This window comes from Calliphora vicina, chromosome 3 (assembly GCF_958450345.1).
Source record: "Calliphora vicina chromosome 3, idCalVici1.1, whole genome shotgun sequence".
In the NCBI taxonomy this organism is placed as follows: Eukaryota; Metazoa; Arthropoda; class Insecta; order Diptera; family Calliphoridae; genus Calliphora; species Calliphora vicina.
The window spans coordinates 62,980,591-63,002,817 of NC_088782.1; the positions used below are offsets into that span (position 1 = coordinate 62,980,591).

The 22,227-nt window shown below is 29.3% G+C and overlaps 2 protein-coding genes across 2 annotated transcripts; one reads left to right on the plus strand and one right to left on the minus strand.

Annotated features, from left to right (window-relative positions):
• The first annotated feature begins 3,523 nt into the window (after positions 1 to 3,523).
• Positions 3,524 to 11,398, plus strand: LOC135955498 (uncharacterized). Its single transcript, XM_065505848.1, has 4 exons — positions 3,524 to 3,553; positions 3,623 to 4,024; positions 10,730 to 11,061; positions 11,126 to 11,398. The coding sequence occupies exons 1-4, from the start codon at positions 3,524 to 3,526 to the stop codon at positions 11,247 to 11,249; spliced, it is 888 nt and encodes a 295-aa protein (XP_065361920.1). The 3' UTR covers positions 11,250 to 11,398.
• Positions 11,399 to 14,765: 3,367 nt separating this feature from the next.
• Positions 14,766 to 22,202, minus strand: LOC135955499 (mucin-2-like). Its single transcript, XM_065505849.1, has 7 exons — positions 22,179 to 22,202; positions 22,008 to 22,116; positions 21,224 to 21,513; positions 20,817 to 21,100; positions 20,449 to 20,560; positions 14,867 to 14,985; positions 14,766 to 14,799 (listed from the first exon to the last, which is right to left on the minus strand). Exons 1-7 carry the CDS (start codon positions 22,200 to 22,202, stop codon positions 14,766 to 14,768), a joined length of 972 nt encoding a protein of 323 aa, XP_065361921.1.
• Between the last annotated feature and the right edge of the window lie 25 nt (positions 22,203 to 22,227).

Genomic DNA, 22,227 nt, shown 5'->3' on the forward strand with positions numbered 1-22,227 from the left:
GAAATTATATTTTGAGACCGTAAAACCGTGTGTCCATTACCAGAAGTTTTTATCGTGTAAACACGTATTAGAAGTCGACTTCCAGAAGTTACGGATTGCAGAATTTACTTGCAGCAATTATGTGAAAACACGCGTTTGTTGCTTGCTGGAAGTAACTTGAACGACTTGCTTTGAAGACTTGCAGAAGAAGTTATAACCAATCTCATTTTAGTATCCAGCTTTTTTTTGAATTAAAAATAATCAGCCCAATCATGAATAAAAATTCGGCGGAAGTTTTTTCCCTTTTCCCATTTTTAACACTGAATGGGATAAGGTAAAAAACTCCCGCGGAATTTTTATTCATGATTGGGCTGAATATGTATTCAAAATCATCATTAAACATTCTCAGGAAATTTTTGAGCTTCATGAAATCTTCTGTATGTTTAAGTTAATGTATCATTTTAATTAAATATGCTACGATTTCTATATTGTCATTCGTAAAAAAGGCAAACTCTACTGCAAACTGTACTCACATTGTCTGCAATTTCTTGCAGCAAGTTCGTCGTAATAACTTCTACAAACTACATCTGGAAGCAGACTTCCGCAAGTTTCGGTTTGAGTGGAAACACTTCAGCAAATACTTGCAGAATTTCTTCCGCAAGTGACTTGCTAGTGAACACACGGGTTAAGAAGGCTGATCAATTTATGATATTTAAAAAAATCCATAGATCTAGTTAATCAGGCAACACAGCTTACAGAAACTTTCCAAACAATTTATAAAGAGACCTATAGAGAAGATTTGTAGAATTTAAAAAGTCTTAAATAACAATTGTATTCTGGACAAGTGAGGTTGCAAAAATCAAAAAAATTCCGTGTGCCCCTTATTGAATAAACAGTAAATTGTCCACCGATTTCAAATATGCTACTCTTATTACAATCAGATTTTTGGTTCAGAAGATATAGCCCTTCAAAGTTGACTGATTTTCAGTTTTCAAAAAACAGACCATTTTTAGGTAATTTGGACCGCTTTCAGATACAATATGTCGAAAGCTATGTAGCGGATCGTCATTATTTTTTCTGCTGATAGATCTATTTATAAAGAAAAGAATAAACAAAAAATTGTACTGTCCAGGTAAATCGATATTTACCAACTATCCATTTTTTCAATGTTTGTCAACTTTGATGGAAAATAAAAAGAAACTATCAATTTCTATATTTGCATATTTTCAAAATAAGTTCTTTGATTATTCCTTTACCTAATGCTAAAATGTCCAGCTGCCCGTCCTTGCCCCATTTTTAGCTAGTGTTAAAATTTTAAAAAAAGAAATGGTTCCACAAGTGACATATAACCGTGAAAAACCAACGAAAACATTTTTTTCCAACAAAATATTTTTTTTAATCTTTTCTGGAATAATTTTAAATTAAAAAATCTTTTAAAAAGAAACATAAAAAATCAAAAATGTTAAAAATTATTTTATTTTACTTCCCATAAAATTGATTTATCCACAAATTTACTAACCCATAAGTAAGCACCTGAAAGGCATAGAACAATTTTCATACACTTATTTCATAGGTTGATCAAATATCTATCATGATTTTTGCAACGGAAAAACTCAAATGGCGCCACTGTGCATCGGTTTCAACGTGCATGAGATGGTTTGTGCAGTACAAAAGTGGTGTTTTTGACCCAAGCCAGCCGAAAAAGTTTGAAGACCAAGAATTGGAGGCATTACTCCATGAAGATTGTTGTAAACCCCAACAAGAGCTTGTAAAATCATTGGGAACTACTCAAGCAGCAATTTCAAAACGTTTGCGAGCAGGGAAATTGGGTACCATACGAATTGAAGCCGAGAGACATTTGAACCGAATCATTAATTGGGATGAAAAATGTATCCATTACAACAAGAGGTCGTATGTGATGCTCGGCCAATCAGCCGAATCGACACCAAAGCCAAATATTCATGGCGCTAAGGTAATGCTATGTATTTGGTGGGACCAATAGGAGTCTATCTGTTATGACCAGCTGTAATCTGGTTAGACCATCACAGTCAACCTGTACCGTACGCAACTGATTCGTTTAAAGCGAGCATTGGCCGAAAAACGCCCAGAATATGCAGCCAGAAATGAAACCGAAATATTCCATCATAACAACTCTAGGCCACATATTGCAATACCTGTTAAAAACAATTCAGAAAGAAGTGGTTAGGAAAATTTACTTCACCCGCAAAACTTCCCTGCTTTGTAGTCCAGACCTTGCTCCGTCCGAATACTAATTGGTTCAAACGATGCAGAACGCTCTCTCTGGGATACGCTTCACTTTAGAACAGAGTAACCAAATTTAGCTTGATTCGTTCTTGCCCTCAAAAGATGAGCAGTTCTTTTGGCTTGGAATCCATATGTTGCCAGAAAAATTACAAAAGGTAATAAACAGCTGCTACGAACAAAATCAACTATTGTGAATGAAAAGTTTAGGGGAATATCACGATAGCAATTTTCCCTTCGAGGGAAATGGATATTTCATGGGAACATAAATTTCACATGTTTTTAACGATAGGGGTGATTGTGAATCAATATTTCACATGAAATATGTTCCCTTTTCCTATTTTTCGTTCATGAACTTTGTTCACGTGAAAAAAATTCCCCATGTTGTGAAATTTTTAGATGGAATTTTGTAAACAATAAACATTTGTTACCAACAAAATCAACTTTGTGAATGAAAAGGTCATGGGAATATCACGATAGCAATTTTCCCTTTGAGGGAAATGAATAATTCAAGGGAACATTGTATAAATTTATATTGTACAAATGTTTCAAAATAAAAACTAAGAATTTGAAAAAATCATGCAGTTTTAAGTAATACACCCAATAGCATTCCAAAAAAAGTTTGTAAATAAAAATCAACTAAATAATTAATGAATTATGCTAACTTTTGTGATAACATGTTTTTCGTCTTTTCAGTATTTTAGTTGGGAACTTTTGTATTACTGTGATATTTTTTCGCAAAATATTCTTGATATTTTCTGCGATTATTTTCCTATTGGGTACCTTAAGAGTTTCTTAGTCTTTAGAAATTCATGTATGAATGAAATCAAGTGACACATTGTGTTAAAAACTAATGTTAAATACAAACATCCATATAAATAATTATAAACTTATACTGAGCAATATTTATTTATCTACACATAAAACCATATAATTCTCAAAATGTAGACTAACAACAATTCATATAAACTATTTATTTAGTAACTTTCGCTAAATAATGACTTTAAAGTTTACGAAAATTTTAGAAAATTATAACATAAAACTTATTTCTAGATTTCATTTTTTTATCTTTATTAATGGTAAATAAACAAAATAATGAGAATATTGGGACAATAATTCTTAAAATCTCGAAACATTAGAATAAATATTATTCATCAGTTAGTTAGATTAGACGGAACGTGCTAGGAAAGTTATTAAATTAAGTGAATTTTTAGAAAAATAAAAATTATTATACCAAATATAAGTTAAAAAGAAAGAAATTAACAAGAAAAATACAATAAAAATGCTAAATAAATTTTTAAAAACAATTATAGTGCGTAAATATCATATCTATATAACAAAATTATAACAAATAAAAAAGAAATATTTTTTCATATAACAGATTCTCTTGATAATCGTTAAAATTAGTGTTACATCTTTGGTCGGCAGCTGTAATCAATGTTTTGCCAGCAATAAAATTGCCTGTTTGGATGAGACTCATTTCGCCACTTGTTTCCAGGGCTCACCCACCTCAACGGTAACCAAGTGCCCGGCCAATCGCTTTTGCACAAATGATGTGCTTATATGCCACTCTTCGGCGGAGGGTTTTACACCCATTTGTTATAACGATAATTGTGGTGATTGTGAGATCACCAATGGCGTTTTCACTTGTCTAGATGAGACCACATATGGTTATTGTTTTGGTGGAAAAACTCCCCTAAAGGGATCTTTACGCTCGTGTCCACAGGGGTTCGTTTGCAATTATAATTCTCGAGCGGTTTGTGTGCCAGAGGATACGCATGAGGTAAATAATATTATTTTAATATGTTTCAGATATTAGAAAAGTAGTTTCGTACTCTATGGACTCCAACAAAACAGAATTGCTGTTTGTTTATTTATAAACCTAAATATCAAAAATATGCATTTATTTATAAAATATGCGCACAGTGTTTTAGAAAACCTTTTTTTTGGAAATAATTCGGCATCTTGGGAAATATTGGATATATTGTTGCGAAATTTCACATGGTTTGAGCTGAGGTGTTTTCGAGTTGATTTACGTTTGTTCAGCTTCCTAGCGATAATGGGGCCAGTGCGTAGCCCCTCAAAGTTAGTCACCTCGGGTCTCAAATTTTTAAAAAAATCTCCAAAAATTCATTTATCCGAATGAGCTGAAATTTTAAATATAAATAGTCCTTGAGAAGGTCTACAAAAAATACGCTTATAAGCATAGCTGTTAAATAATGATTACTAATCATAATAATTAGTAATTAGATTAGATTTAGATTAGATTTTTTCGAAAGGTGATATAATGATTAAATTACGATTATTTGCGATTATTTTGATTTACAAATAATCAAAAAATAATCAAGATTATTTGCGATTACGAGAAAATAATCAAAAATAATCAAAAGTAATCAAAAAATAATCCGACTATTTCAAAGATTACTTTTGATTATTTTCCAAAAATTTTGCATATGGAAATGAGTTATATCATAAAATTTTAATATATATTCGCGATTAATGAATTTTCCTGATATGAGCGTTATACATAATTATGAACCCATAGTCACAAAATCAAGGGCTGGCTTCCAAAATGTATCAATCAGGCTTGGGCGATGCCAATTACATTTTCCATTAAATTACTTTAGGTGTAATTGCAATTGATAATTTCAAATTACAACTACATGTAATTGTAATTGAAGAATTGTGATTACAATTACTGGTAATTGTAATTGCGATTTTTCAATTACAATTACATGTAATTGTAATTTGAAAAATTCAATTACAATTAACAGTAATTGTAATTGGAAAATGGCAATTACAATTACCAGTAATTGTAATTGATAGAAAAAGCATATGTAATTTATTAAAAAGTAATTTAATTACTTTAAATTCAATTACATTTATAAATATTAAACCGGTTTACCGTTTTTTTCATCTTTGTAAACTCGACCGGTTTCAGGTTTCTTTAACGGTTTTAATGAAATGTGTTTTTTTAAAGCTCATTTAAACATATTTTTAAAAACTTTGATACTATTTTTAAAAATATTATTTCGTCAAAGATATAAAATAATTGCATAAAGAATTAAAAAATGTAAAATGTTCGAGGATTTATTACTCAATTCTTAAGGACCATATAAGGACCATTTGCGAACACATTATGCTGCATAAATATCTAAAAAATATTGATATTGAACAAAAATTCCATACCTATCCGTAATTTATATTTGCAAATCATACTACAGGATTTTGTGAATATAGTCCATATTTGGCTATACCTCCCATATAAGTTCAACTCCCGAATAAGATCGTAATAAATTTCTTACAAATATAGTTATCAAGTTGAAATTCGAAACAAAAAATTTCAATATATATAAAAATCACTGTACTCAATTTTATGAAGATAAATTATCGTCATAGCCTTCGCATGAGAAACATTTCCGGAAAACTCATTAACCTTCACAAATCTCCAAAATAAATCTTTACTGAACCAAGTAGGTCATAGCCCCACATATGTCCCTCAACCCAAAAATACATTAACGCACATTTATATCGATCAAAATTTTAACAGAAATCAGTTTCAAGTAGACAGAAATCATACTATTTGATTTTGAGACTATGGGTTCATAATTATATATTGCACGTATATAAGGCTCATATCCGGAAAATTCATTAAACGCGAATATATGTATATTAAAATTTCCGTATGCAAAATTTTGAACTATGTCTAAATATATTTGTATACCCTTTTTTATAATCGGATTCTTCACTTGAATTATATATAATTATTTTACAATCAAAATGAAATAACTTCTGCGCAAAATAGTATTTTTAACAATTGTTATATTATTTCATATATTTATTTAATAGTATTTCAATGACATTTTCTCAATCCTCATACATAATAGGATCTTTATACCAATGTAACTTCTATAATTCTCATCATATTTCGGTGGAGGGTATTTCAGACTCAGCACGGTCGAATATAGTACTCTTACTTGTTTTTAAATGTAAATCATAACTTACAAATTTACTTCGTTTTAAAAATAGTTTGTTAATTTTGTTCAATATTCGTACATCATATTTCAAAAATGGTCAATATGTTAGTTCTGAGAAGTAAATGTTCTAATTTAGAGGGATATAAAATGATATGAAGTTGGAGTTTCGAGTTAATACGTCTTGAAATGAGTAGAATGTATACTTTGAATTTCAGAGAATTCGAAGTTGCTAAAAATCCATATACATATGTACTTCGAAAAAATTTAAAAATTATTGTTTACAAACTATACTTATATAAAGATTTTCAATCTTTGTTGGGAAACTGAAGACTAATTTAATTAATCGAGTATGCATCAGTAGATATGTATGTGTTACTATATAATATACTGGTCTTCGGCATTCGACTGCACACTATAAAAATAAGTAATTGGCAACTTCTGTAATTTTATATTTTTTAATAATAAATACTTTGAAAGTAATCATTACATAGTTTTAGTCATATTACTATTACTTTTTCTTAATTTTGTAATTGCAATTGACATTTTTCAATTACAATTACATGTAATTGTAATGTAAAATTTTGCAATTACAATTACTTGTAATTGTAATTGAAAAATTCAATTACAATTACATGTAATTGTAATGTGCTATTGGTCAATTACACATTACAAATAATTGTAATTGCAAAAATCCAATTACAATTACAAGGTAATGGTAATGTACCAATAATATATTACACAATGTAATCATTACCGCCCAAGCCTGGTATCAATGCATAGTTTGTATGCAGTTCTCCTACGGTATTTTAATTATGTACATATTTAAACTTCCTAAACAATGCAACTATATACTTTGTTTACATTTACGATATGAAATGAACATAATGCAAGTTATCATTTTTTTCACAGAAAAATATATAAAAGTATTTATTTGGTGTTTATATTAAGTTTTTTTACTGCGTTCAAAATACTCATTTTCGGCATTTTGAAATAGTATACACAGTAAGCATTTTGTATGCCGGCATTATGAAACAGTATACTTTGTTCAAATGCAAAGCAACTAACATTTTGGAAGTCAGCCCTTGGCTGACTTGAAACTAATTTCTGTGGATTTTTTTTTTATCGATATTAATGTTTATATGCGTTAATATATTTCTGGATTGTGGGACTTATACGGGAGTTATGACCTATTGTGATTCGATTGTCATAAAATATTTTAACGCGATGTCTATGTATTTTAATCGAATTTCATCTTTACAATAAAACATGAGTATTCTATTACGCAAGTGGAACATGATTTCTAAGTATTTGAGGGCTAATTTTATAGAATTTCATTTAAAAAACGCTATTATCAAGAGTGTACCATATTGAATTATGGACCGATATTTAAAAAGCTTGTAGTATGATTCTTGAATACAAATTACAGATCGGTGTAAAATTTTGGTTCAGTACATATCTTTTTTTTTTGGATATTTGTGTAGGTTAATGCGGTTCTTATATGGGCCGGTCATCAAAAATTTGGTACAGCGATTTTATATATATTGACATTTTTTGTCTCTAATTTCAACTTGTTAACTATATTTTTAAGAAATTTATGAATGTTTAGGTGATTTTCAGGAATGAACTTTTTATGGTGAAATATGGGCCGAATCACGAAAAAATTGGTATTGTGATATCTTTTAGCACGAAACTTATTTTTGCTGAAATTTGTGTGCATTCTGCAATTCTGTAGGCATTTATAGACCATAGAACCATATGTGCAAGTTTTCTTCGTGGCTATATAGAATTTGTATATGATCCGGAAAGATAACTTAATGCAAAAGCGTGTAAAGAAAAATTTGGCTCACTTAAGCGAACATATCACCCCCAGATCTATCCAAACTTGGCCAACTTTTAAAAAAAAAATTAAATTTTTATCCGTGGAAAATCGCAATATTATATTTTTTTAGTTTTTAAGGTAAATTAAGTCCAAAAATTTTATAACATTATTTAATTTTACTAAAATATTAATCCTCAAGTCACAATATTTTCAACAGTATCAAATACTTATATGAAAAACATTTATTTACTCCTCAGAAGTTCCACAAACCTTTCCCCCTTTGACAAATTTGTACGTTTTTTCATATAATGCGTACAAAATGTTACTAACATATCAAATGTGAATTTTGAATTCAAACACATACTGACTTAACAGAAATTTTAGTGTAACAGATTTTGCAAAACATACAAATTTGTCAAAGGGGGCAAGATTTGTGGAACTTCTGAGGAGTAAATAAAGGCCTTTTGTCTTTAATTTCCCGGACTTTTTCCTTTCCCGAGAGAAAATTTAAAATGTTTGGATTCCCGAGAATGTTTTAATACTAAATTAAACTAAAAACCAGTGAATTTGTTCGAATAAATTGTCTTAGAGTTTTACCAGAATTTTAAAAGAAGTATATCGTAGTTTTGTTCAATTATTAGTTAGATTTGAAAGAGAAATTTTTCAAATTAGATTGTATACAAACAAATTTAAACCTCTATTACTGTTATTATTTTCTCTAAATATGAATATCCTTTAAAGTTGTAGTCTTAGATATGTAACTTAATAATTCCATTAAGAACATAAATTTTCAATTTGATTCATTCCTTATGACCGAATTGTTCTGCTGTAGCTTGAGGTGAGTGATCAAAATTCGGTTAATTCAACTTTGCCAACTGACTGTCTGTTGCTAGAACCGAACAAATTTAGGTATATTCTGGAATCATTCAATTAGCTGCAAACTTTGTCATCTCTCGAATCTGAATATTGTAAGAAAGGACCTTAATCATACTAATTATCCACTGTCTGATAAATATACATATTTGTTTGAGTAATACAATAGAATAAAAAACTTTCAAGGATTAATAAAGTCATAATCAATTTTTATACCCTTCACCTTCGTGAGAATGGTATATATGTATAAATTTGTCATTCCGTTTGTAATTTCCACAATATAATTTTCTGACCCTATAAAGTATATATATTCTGGATCCTTATAGATATCGGAGTCGATTAAGCCATGTCCGTCTGTCTGTTGAAATCAACTTTCCGAAGCCTAGAAAATCGCTGCACAAATGGCTGAGATATAAGGAAAAAACAAGGACAACCTCATTACTATAGACAATATGGATATCTAATGATAGATATTTCAAAGACCTTTGCAACGACGTATATAAGACCATAGTAAGTTGGACCTACAATGGGTCAAAATCGGAAAAAATATTACTTTTTTTTTGCTCAAAAGAAAGCTTACATAGGTCTATTTCTTAAGAAGCTTTTTGGTCTCTTGGTCTTTGGTGGGATGCGATTGGGATATATATCAAAAAGTCTTAGATTTTTTGTCTTCAAGGAAAATATCTTAGCTTTCTTTTGAGAAAAAAGGTCCCATTTTGAAAAAAAGTCAAAAAAGTTTTTGATTTCGGAAAAAAATGTCAAATTTTTTTTTTGGAAATATTGAAGAACTTGCAAACATATTTGGAACACATTTTGCTAAGAACAATAGGTAATAAGTTACATGGATGAGACAAAACACCGGTTTGGCCAAAATGTTCTAAACCGATCTTGTTGAAAAATTGTATCTGAGTTACTATCAGATAGATCCCGATCGGAAGACATCGATTTCAAAAGTTGGTTCATTTGACATGAAATCCCCCTTATGTATATCATTGAGCAATGCATCTTATTTAAGTAAAATTTTTGGAAAATAGTCCTTAGTTTAAAGATTTTGAGATATTCTTAGATAAGGACGATTTTGTATACTGTTTTGGTGAGAAACGGATTTCTAGAAAAAAACTTTAAAAATTTACGATTCATTAGCTTAAATATGAGACCAAAAATTATCACATCTCTTTTACTTTAGGTATTTTTGCACGCATCTCATAAGATTTCGTAAAATATTCATGTATTTCTCAAACCTTTTAAATACCTTAAATTTGGTAACAAATTTATCTGCAATATATATCCATTATTGTAAGAAATATATGTACGATTTGGTTTAGAGTTTACAATGTTGCCTTGATATTTAAATTCTATGGCCTCAGTAGTTCGGTCGAATTTTCTGTAGTTCTGTTTGGTTTGTGTTTTCTTTAAGTTAACGAACATCCCATCCCCAATTTATCAGTCATGTTACCGCTAATCATATTCAAAAACACAATAAACCATAAGACTTCCGCGTCATAAATCACAGCAAAGTATCGACAATTCTGATTTAAGATTTCGTGTATAAAATCGTCTACGCAATCCATACAAAACCTACAATATCAATCGAGGGCAAGCTAAACTTTCAGAATATATTTTGGCGATATATGGAATACATAAACACTGAGAGTAAGATTAAAAAGTTACAACAAGCCAAAGTAGCGAGAAAAGCGTTTTAGTGTAAATCTTACAAATATAAACCAATTTTAAAAAGTTTTTGAAAGTATTTCACTGCACCTTCAAAAAGTATTTTTTATAAATCAGTATTTAAGATTAATTTATTTTTCCTTTAAAGCCATCTTGTACAGGTAGTTCAACATCCACAACTGATGCAACAACAATTACAACAGAAATCAGCACTATACCAACTGAGTCCACAACCGACGATACCACAATAACAGTTACTACAGATTCAACTACGACTGACCAAACAACAACTACGGAAATAACAACAGAAACAACTAACACACCAACAACTCAGGAAACTGAATCTACAACAGAAACAACTACTGAAATGACAACAACACCCACATCCCCTACAACGGCAGTGCCACGCGATCCCAACACAATTTGTGGAGATATTGGAAAAACGGGCTATTTCAAATCTGATGATCCCACATGTCGAGAGTAAGTATTAAATAAATTTTAAATTTCTAATAAATTATTTATTTATTTTAAATTTTTATTTCAGATATATCTATTGTTATCTTTTATCAGGGCAATATTTGGGCTGGGTTTATTATTGCGATGGTTACTTCAATGCTGCTACTCAAAAGTGTCAAAAACAAAAACCTGCAGATTGCCTGGCTTACTAGAGTTGATTCCAATTGCTGTTGAGGTTTAAGAACAGTAGGCTGGTTTGTGATCAGAACAGATTTTATGAGAACTATCGTAATACTGTCCTACAGGGCATTGCTTTAATAGTCCCATTGGCTTATCATTCATAGTGAAGCATATTATAAATCTAGAATAAGAAAAAATAAATAAATTGAAATTAATGTTTCGAAAATTTTATGAAATAGTTGTATCATTTCAATTCCGTTTCAGATATTAAATATAAAAGCTGTAATTTAAAAACTTATGATCATATCTAGGGATGGAAAATGAAAAATTAGTTTAGTATCAAAATAATATTCAAATAAACAGTCTTCCAATAGGGTATTCCGAACGATTTGAGGGCATGGTCATCTCACGTGGATGTAATGTGAATTTTTGTGGGAAAAATTGTGGGATTTTCTTAAGTCGCAGCTCTATGATAAAAATTCACAAACCACAGCGGCCCCCAAAGACAACATAACACATGTCATGACATGTCATCGGTCAACTTCAGCCTGAGTCTTGGAAAATTGGATATCTTGAATGTGCTGCACCTATCGAAGATGATGGCATCGATAGGTCTTTCAAACGAATAAAAAATTTCGATAATATCTCACACACACTTTGTTTTAATAAAATTTAAAGATCAGAGTACTAAAATTTGTATTTATTTTCATATTAGCGCAGTTTTGTATTGCAGATCCTTTATAAGAATACTGTTATATTGAAGATTTTCTAAAGAAAATACTGTTATAATGAAACATTTCTTTATAACATTTTGTATAGAAAAATGTCTTTATAAAAAAATACTGTTATATAGAAAATACTATAATGCACAAGATTTTCTATAGAAAATACTGTTATACTGAATATTTTTTTTATAGAAAATACTGTTATACTGAATATTTTCTATAGAATATACTGTTATATTGAATATTGAATACTATTATAAACATGAAAATACTGTTATACAGAATATTTTCTATAGAAAATACTATAAAACACAAGATTTTCTATAGAAAATACTTTTAATCACAAGATTTTCTATAGAAAATACTGTTACACACATGAAAATACTGTTATACTGAATATTTTCTATAGTATAACTGTTATTTTGAATATTTTCTATATAAAATACTGTTAAAAAAGATTTTTTATAGAAAATTCTTTTCTATAGAAAATACTATTATACTAACTATTTTATACTAACTATTTTATAAATTAAATACTGTTATACTGAATATTTTCTATAGAAAATACTGTTAAACAAAGATTTTTTATAGAAAATTCTGTTATACACAAAATTTTCTATAGAAAATACTGTTATATACATGAAAATACTGTTATACTGAATATTTTCTATAGAAAATACTGTTAAACAAATATTTTTTATAGAAAATTCTGTTATACACAAAATTTTCTATAGAAAATACTGTTATATACATGAAAATACTGTTATACTGAATATTTTCTATAGAAAATACTGTTAAACAAATATTTTTTATAGAAAATTCTGTTATACACAAAATTTTCTATAGAAAATACTGTTATACTCAAGAAAATAGTTAGCTATAGCAGAAAATCAAAACTGATTTATTTATTATGTTTTTTACATATGGAGTTTGACATTCTCAACATTGAGAGAATAGTGGACAATTCAGTTCGATTGTATTCTTTCTGAATAATTGGACAAAAATGTCTTAAATTTACCGGTATTAGTCTCTCATCACCTTCTATAAATTCGCCTTCCCCCACTTAGAATAATTTGCCTGAATTCGCCTTGTTCTCTATCAGCAATGGACAATTAAATTTTATTGTACTTTTCAACATCGACAAATAATAACACTCTGCTACAAAATGACAGTTTTTGTCAGAACTTGAAAAGCGACCTAATGGGGGTTGTAGGCCTAGGTGAAGACTTACTAAAACCGTTTTCAAAGATTTTGAAACACTCTCAAAATGTTGAGATATTTTGAAAAAACTGTTTTAGGGTAGGTCGTAGTACTTTAGTACCTCTAACTCACACATTTTTAGACCGATTTCAAAATGTATATCGAAAAAATTGCGTAAGTTTTTATAAAAAGTTTCGCTTTATTTTTTATTTTTTTTAATAATTTTTCAAATTCAACAATAGTTATTTTAATTTTTTTCTATAAAAACGTATTCTTTTTTGCACAGTGTTTTAAAGACAACTTTATATGGGAAAAAATGAGATATTACTTGTTAAAATCGGTTTATATTTGCAAAAGTTATTAAACTTTTTTGAAAAAAGTTCGAAAAAATTTACCTTGTAAATTCAAAATTTTACAAATATTTTTTTTCTACAGTTTTTTGTTTTTTTTTATTCAATGCGCTGGGGGAGAAAATACTAAAAATAGTGTTAATTAAAAGTTGAATAACTTTTACACTTTTAATCCGATTTGAATAATTAAAACCATGTTTTATTAAGAACTAAATTTCCTATATATTTTTGAATAAAGTTTTATAAACTTTCATATCAAAATAAGCAATGAAAAGCGACTAAAATCAAAAAAGTTGATAAATTTTGTTTTTCTTTTAGATATTCTTAAGAAAAACAATACTTATAACTTACAAATGTATAAAAAACTGCACGTAATTTTAAAGCGTAATCAGTTTTCTTTCCAAACCATAATTTATAGTCGGACAAAAACTGATTGAGTTACAGATCGTTGACGAACATCACTGAAAACTGTTTTTTCAGAATAATTTGAGGGTGTTTTTGAAATTTTTTGACGCAATTTGTAAAGTACTCAGCAAGCCCTATAACCCACGCTAGGTCGTTTTCCAAGTTTTTTTCCATCGTAGCACCGTGTAATTAATTTGAATAATTTAAAAAAATAATGTCTCAAATTTGCCGGCATTCGCCATTGCACACTTTCTCAAAAGTGAGAGAATTATCAGGCCTGTCACAGAATTCCATTCCGATCGGAAGTGGAATTAATTTCGCATTTTGCTTCTTCAGAAAAAGTAAAACGAAAATTTCTTTCAGTTTTCAAAGTGGAATTCATATTTCTTTGTATTTATTTGTTTTTCTAAAAATTTTAATCAATTTCTGTACCAAAAACTTAATTTTTGTTTTAATCTCAAAAACGTTGTCAAATTAAAAGCAGAAATACAGAATTATTAATTTTTTTTTTGAATTAATAAGTTACACGGAATCTGAATAACCTAAAACGAAATCGATCGGAATAAAATTTACGGAATTGAAGCCATTCCGAACAAAATGTGTGACAGGCCTGTATACATGAACGGTAAACTTCATATGTAAAAAATTAATGAATCCACCAATTCATCAACCTTCCGCAGAAATTACACAAGATCCTTTATGATAATTTTTTAATCAGTAGAGAATATATTGGTAATTAATTCATACTCTCAAATATTTAAAATGTGTCTTTTGAAAGCAAGAAACATTTTTTTTTAAATGTTCTTAAATCAAATTTGCAGCGTAATTTCCGTAAATATCACACACCTCTTTTTCATTTATTAACACTTTAATGATACTGAGTCTCATTCTTATCGATAAATCTATTTTGTTGAGTCATTATTTGTTAAAAATACACACTTAACTTTATAGTTGACTGTAAAAACTTACTTGGAACAGGAATTATCACACTCGTATGGAATAGTGCCTTGCATACGCATCCCACAAAGCTTATTGAAGTCTTCATCACAATCTGCTTGAATTTGATAGGTTGCAAGCAAAACTACACACTAAAATAAGAAAAATTTAATTATTTGTTTGTAAAATAATTTTTTTAAATTTATTAAAAATTGCTTACCACTAATAAAATTAATTTCGGCATATTTTGTTTTTAAATAATAGAAACGATCAGTTAAAATAAGCAAGAACAAATGTTGAATAAATTGAAGTAACAAACGAGTTTATATATATGATAGCCAAAGGTTTTTGATAGCAGACTTAGGTTTTAGGCTCTCAGTTAGCTATTTAGTTGTCATCTATGCCCATAGGAATATGATTTGGAAATTCGTATAGCTATGGTTAAAAAATAGCAAAATATGTTATGATATTGTTATTTTCTTTTGTTAATCAAATATTAGGGTGTGTGCAAGAGAGTCATAGAGAGAGTATATGACATATTTGATCAAAGTGATAATGTTCTAATACGCATTACTATTGACGTGTTCATATCTGTTAATAAAATTTTATTGCAGATGATAATATACACTCTCTCTTTGAAAAGTTATTTTTGAATAAAATTTTATATATCTTAAGATATGCATTTAAGTATTAAGATTATATATATTGGGCAGAGCCACTCCACTATATGCGAGGTTAAACTAGGAATTTAGTTGATGTAAAACTTTGATAAAAAGACGTTGATATCAATATAATTCTTAAAATCACATTCTTAAAATCTAGCCTGGTGAGCTTCGTTGCACTAATCTAGGTTGGTGAGCTTCGTTGCACTAACATGGACATGTCATTCTGAAGACTCTTCTTTTATAAGATCAGATTTTGTTTGATGTATTATATTTAATATTAGCAGTAGATGGGTAGAAAATTAATATCGACTTCGGATGATTAACCTGGGATTGGATCAGGAATATATTCAGACTGTATAACTGCTGGAAACTCCTTTAGATTGCCTAAAATCTTGGACAGCTAACTGATAACTTATTTACTTCGGTATAGTGTTATTTACATTGGATATATTTGAGGAGCCGCAGAACAAATGCTACTTTTTCGCTCATTTAAATTTTTGGGAAATTGAGTTTTATTTATTTCGCCCCCTTAAAATACTCCATGAACCTGAAAATGGTAAAAAGTTTCTTACTTATCAATAGATGTTAATGATGTTTGATATAAAACCATTTTCATGTTGGAAAAAGAACCTTTTGTTAAAAAATTAAATAAAAAAGTACGTTTTGTTAAAAACTAAATTAAAAAGTATGTTTTTTATGCGTTTTTTTTAACGATAATATTTTAAATGAATGTTTTTAATTCTGATCTAATATATAAACAAATTACATATTGAAATGGAATATATTATTTTTATCGTTTATACTAGTGTTGTACATTTTGTTAAGCACCAATTTTTTAGAACTCATTTACTTAGTAAAAAAATTGAAAAAAATTTTGCTAACTTGATTGTTTCTAGAAGATTTAAACCCAAATATGTACTATAAAAATTCCAAAAACTCAATTTGTCAAAAAATGCGAAAAAAGTACCTTTTGTTCTGCGGCTCCTCATTTTTAGTTAATTATTGTAGGTACCCTCGTATACGGCGCTAAATGTCAATAAAATTTGATAAAAAAACAAAGATAACCCGAATTTTTAGATAAAAATGTATAAGATAGTAAGTCTACGTTTGTTTTTAGCAAATTCAAAACAATTCTAATATTATTTTTTACTTTCACTTAAACCAGGGCTGAGACTTTTTGTTTCACAATTTTACCGAAATTAGCTTAATTATATCGGATAAAATGTATTTTCCCGTTTGGTACTTTTTTGTCCACATTGAGAGAATGCAAGTAAATTTTAGTATCGTAGTGGGATGTCAACGTCTATGTCAATTTATAGAAAAACACATGATATAAAAAATACAAGGTAGTTTCATTTTCTCTTTATGTCAACCTAATTAAGCATTTGACAATATAGGGGATTTGAAGTTTATGACTAAAACAAAGCTACCATATTCATTAAACTTAATCCGAGTTTTGCCTTTATTGAAGTATATTTAAAAATATTTTATTCAAAATATTATTGTGCGTTTATTCAAGGCATTGATCAGCAACACAATTCGGGCCAAGGTTTTCAATTTCTGAGTATCGTTAACATAAGGATTTAGTTTATGCTTGATTGTGGTTATATCTGCAACTAAATCACAAAGCAGTTTGCCGGCACAAACCTCTTGCACCTCCACGAATAAGAGAACAATTTTACGAATGTACAACCGTTTGTGTAATCTCTTAATAAGATTTGAGAGACAATTTCATTGGGACAACTGTCAGATACTTGGTATGATGAATGATACAGTGGAATATTTGACGATATTCCACTATATCATTCGACAGCTGGCTCTGTTGTGGTTATATCTTCTTATACGCCACCAAAAATTCTAAAATAAACTGCAAAGTCTCCGGCAATGCAATGAAATTGTCGCTTTACGCCGCGCTTTATCTCAATAAACTCCCACAGGCCTGCACACTATCAGCTTGTTCACGCTCTATACTTTTTATTATAAACTCCAGAAACTTGCCATAATCACGAACATTCCGAGCAATAAATGAAAAACGGCATAATTGGTAACACGTTCTTCATAGCGTCTCTTGTCCAGCAAGGGTGGTAACAATTGAAGAAAAAGCCTATATTGCGTTTCAAATAAGGATTAAGAACCATAAATAGATAAGCGAAACACACTAAAAGTCCACTCCAATTGGTTAGCATCATGACTATTGAGCAAACATATTAATCTATCCAGAACACGTTGAAAATAGGGATAAAAGTCTTCTCTCAAATCTCTAGCCAACACATAAAGTAGTTCCAGTAAAGACTGCAGTAACACGTTTGTAGCACAGGCTAGTTTTATAAAAGAAAGCCGACCACAAAATCCTTTTGATGCAACAATTGAGGCAACGTTAGAATTCCTCTGATAAATTTAAAAACATCCATTTTTTAAAGTCTGATTGAAAAGGGTATCACTATCTTCGGACAGCTTTTAATTGTCTTGGCCTATGTGATATAAAGGCACACGTCTTAGATTAATCCGTTTTTTATTTATTTTAAATATAAATTGCAGTATTGTGAACTGTTACATACTACAAAATATTTCATTGAAAATTTCTCGGAGTATTGTAACATTTTTCTAAATGTGGCAACGCTTCACTGAAAATTTACAAATAAAATAAACTTCAAAAATCCCCTTTCTTGTCAAAAAAATATAAATGAAACTACCTTGTAATTTTTTTATATCATGGAAAAACATATTTTATGAAAAAAGTATAAAAAATAAATAAAATATTTACCCTTTAAGGTTTCGAATTTCCAAAAAGGTACCAAATTCATATTTGTTATTTTTTGAGAAGTAATGTGTACGATTTTAAATTTATTTATATGGGGATGGGGATTTCACGTCAAGTGAACCAATTTTAAAATCGATGTCTTCCGATTACCTAGAGGTGGAGACATGAAATTTGGTAAATTCGGTAACCATGTATCCTCTAAACTAATACAGACACAAACAAAATTTAAATTTTTTGAAATTCGCACATTTTGGGGGAGAAAACATTTAAAAACTATATGTTGCTACATTTTTGGAACCCTTTTGTACCAATAAACATATGGGGGATTTCACGTCTAGTGAACCAACTTTTAAAATCGATGTCTTCCGATCGGGATGAGATTTGCACCAAGGATGAGATTTGCACCATAGTAATGTTTTTTATATATTTTGATTCAAAACATTTCAACGGTTCTACCTATTTTGTTAGGTTGAATAGGTTAATTTGTTTTTAAATGTCGCACTGTGGTATAGAAAATAAATCTGTAACTTCTAATTCCTTAGTCCGATTTGAATGAAATTTGACATGCGCTAAGAAGAAGTGTTGTCGAGTATAAGTTCTCAATGTTGACCTCATGGGACCACTAGAGATATAAACAGGGGTTCCAAAATTAGGACACCTCGGGTATGTTCAACTTTTAAAAAGATCCTATTTCTTTGTCTGCGTTCCGATTTCAAAATTTAGCACTACAAAAAACTTCGTCGTAGCTATCAATTATCTCTTACAACTTAGCAGATATTCCCATTTGAAAATTAAATTTTCAACATTTTTACCCACCCTACTCATGTTTTTTTGATAACAACGGGTCCAAATATTTCCCGATTTTCTCCAGTATTCTTTTATTGGACTAACAACAAATTTATATGTCAAACAAAAAAGAAAGTTGTCTAAAAAATTTCTAAGAAGTTGTATTAGGAATTTATACTTTTTGAAAAGCTAACTTTACATTAAATATTTTAAATGAAAAAAAAAAATTTAAAATTGTTGGTATCGAGGGGAGAGAGTTTTTTTTTCCAAGAAAAGTTTTATTAAATCTAAAGAAAAAATCGTTTAAATTATATTCTTTTTATAAGAGATTATTTCCGAAGATCTCACTAAAACCCTACAAAAATCACACATCGCTCATTTGCAGCAACAACGTAATTATTCAAAAAAAAGTCGTTTCGAGAAAAACGTTTTATGATATGTTTTATGACATTTTACTATTTCTTAAATAAATTTTCAACAAATCATGCGATTTCAGAAATACCAAAATTTTTACTTATCAAATATTTCTCGAATACATGAATTTTAATTTTGATGTTTACAACAAAAAAACAGTCTCTCTCATATTTTGAGTTATGACGTTATTGCATCAAATAGGCGATATGTTTACAAAAATGATCTCAAATACCTTATTTGCCTTTTTTTATGTTTTTGTACACAAAATTCGTTGTTGTATTTTCAATTTAAAATAGAAATTATTCGGTTAATCGAATAATTTTAAATTAACCGTTTATTAACCGAATAAATCTAAACCTCGATTAATTATTTGCTCGATTAACCGATTAAACCAGAAACCCGATTAATTGAATACCCTAGTATTTATGATCTTTAAGAATCTGATATTTAGCAAACACAGGTATTCTGATACTATTTAGCAACGGCACCTTAAGATTACAAAAGAAAAAAAAACTAGCATATGGTGCCCAATCCATTATAAATAAAAGTAAACAGCGTAATAGAGCCGTTGCCAAACACATCGGACACAAATTACTGTCAAAAAAGTCAGAAAAGAATGAACCATAATAGTTCAGACTTTTTCTGAACGTAAGGCTTATAAAATGAATGAAATTCTAATCGTAAGATCGATTACAAACGAATTCACAATGTTTTTATATTTATGTCTAGGTTACTCAAATGTGGCACTGTGCATCTATTGTAGATCGAGATCTCAAAAAAGTTCCGGAAATTTTAAAACTTTAAGCTTTGATCGAAATTTCTTAGATCGTGGTTAAATTTATTAAAATGTAATATAAATAACAGGCTATTTATTTCGAGTAAATTTAATTTAAATAATTTATTCTAACAACAATATATTTAATAAATATTTATTAAAATATCTCTTAAATCTAAATCTAAATTCAAATATGTATATCTTAAACACATACATCTGGTTTAGTAGCTGAGCAATATTTTGCACCAGGAGGAAAATATTGTCCGGCTTTGCACGATTTTTTTATGCCAGTTAACGAGTCCCCGGAAAGAAAACAAACAACGAATCTGTAAAGACAAAAAAACATATATAAGTATTCGTTAATATCACGAACTAAGTAAATCAGTTAGTCAAATAAAAAGAGAGAAGTCTAATATTTCAAGGAAATCAGAGGGGATAAACCTTAATTCGATTCGAAAGGAAATCTTTTCGAATTACATATTTTCGTTTCGGATTGAGGTCTTTAATCACTCAACTTAAAACATGATTTTATAATTTAATATTCTGCAATTTGTTTAATTATAAGTATAATTGTTTACTCACGTAGTGCATGTTGGGTCATCAGCGTAATAGGAGCCAGTGGAAGCAGCATCTTTGCAAATAGTATCAGGATCTCGAGGTTCGGATGGAGCTGTAGGTGTTGTTGGTTCTTCTATTGATGTATCTGTAGTTGTAGGTTCTGTCGTTGCCTCTGAGGACTCGGTTGTTGTGGTTGTAGGTTCTGTAGTTGTATCATCAATGTCCCCATCTGAGGACTCTGTTGTTGTGGTTGTAGGTTCTGTAGTTGTTTCATCAATGTCCCCAACAGAATTTGTAATACAACTTGGCTAAAAATAATGAATTTCATCACTCAAAATGTTCAATCAATCTGTACTAAGTTTAGTGACTTATTTAAAATCTTTGTCTTACACTCTAGAAAGCCTTTTCCAATATTACTATACTGAACTTACCTTGGACAGATGACTTTCAGTACAAAAACCATGTTCACTGTAAATATCACAAACAGTATCATCCAAACAATACGAAACATCAGCTCCCTCGTAGGGCTTATCTTCGCCATAGCAAAAAGCAATTGTAGTTTCATTTATACAGGCATAAACCTTATTCTTACTGCACACTCCACACAGATTTGTATCCCGTACACAAACTGGCTTGGCCTGGGGCAAAGGATAACAGACATAAGGATCAGGTGTGCAAACATGATTCTCAGGACATGTTATGAAATCTTCGGTAGGTATGCCTTATAATTTAAATAATATTATATTTTTTTAGGAATTATTAGATATTTCTACATAGAGAAACATAGAACGGAAACTAGAAAAAAACTCAAACAACAAAATTACACGTAATAATCATATATACGAGTGTTGCCTTTGATTTCATATATGGTCAATTCACAAGGTCTCTTATCATGTCATATTGTCCTACCATTTTACAATGATTTTTATTGCTTTTCAAGCAAACAATGTCCTAAAATAATACTACTCTTTTAACCAACCAGCAGAGACCTGCGCCGAATGCTTAAGAGTCGGTTAAGCCGAGCTGCCGAATCGTGATATATTAGGACATTATGACAATATGACTGATAAGAGATATAGTCTTTTTACTAATCTGTTAATCTGACCAATAGTTTTTTTTTTACTAATCTGCTCTCACCACTTAGGTTTTTGAAAACTGAGTTAGGCCTTGGACAGCAGAGTTTCCGATCTATGTCTATTTATATTTAAAAATTACCATTAATACATAAAGAATATTGATTTTCTTTATGACAGGCCACATTATTGCTACTTTGACACACATCACAATCACTTTGAATAGCGGCAACACAAATCACTAATATTATCTGTAGTAAAAATTATATTTTAATCAATTTTTGTTTGTTTTTTTAAATTAAAAGACATTTACCAATGTTTTAGTTATAATCTTCATTTTTTGTATAAATTTTTATATATTT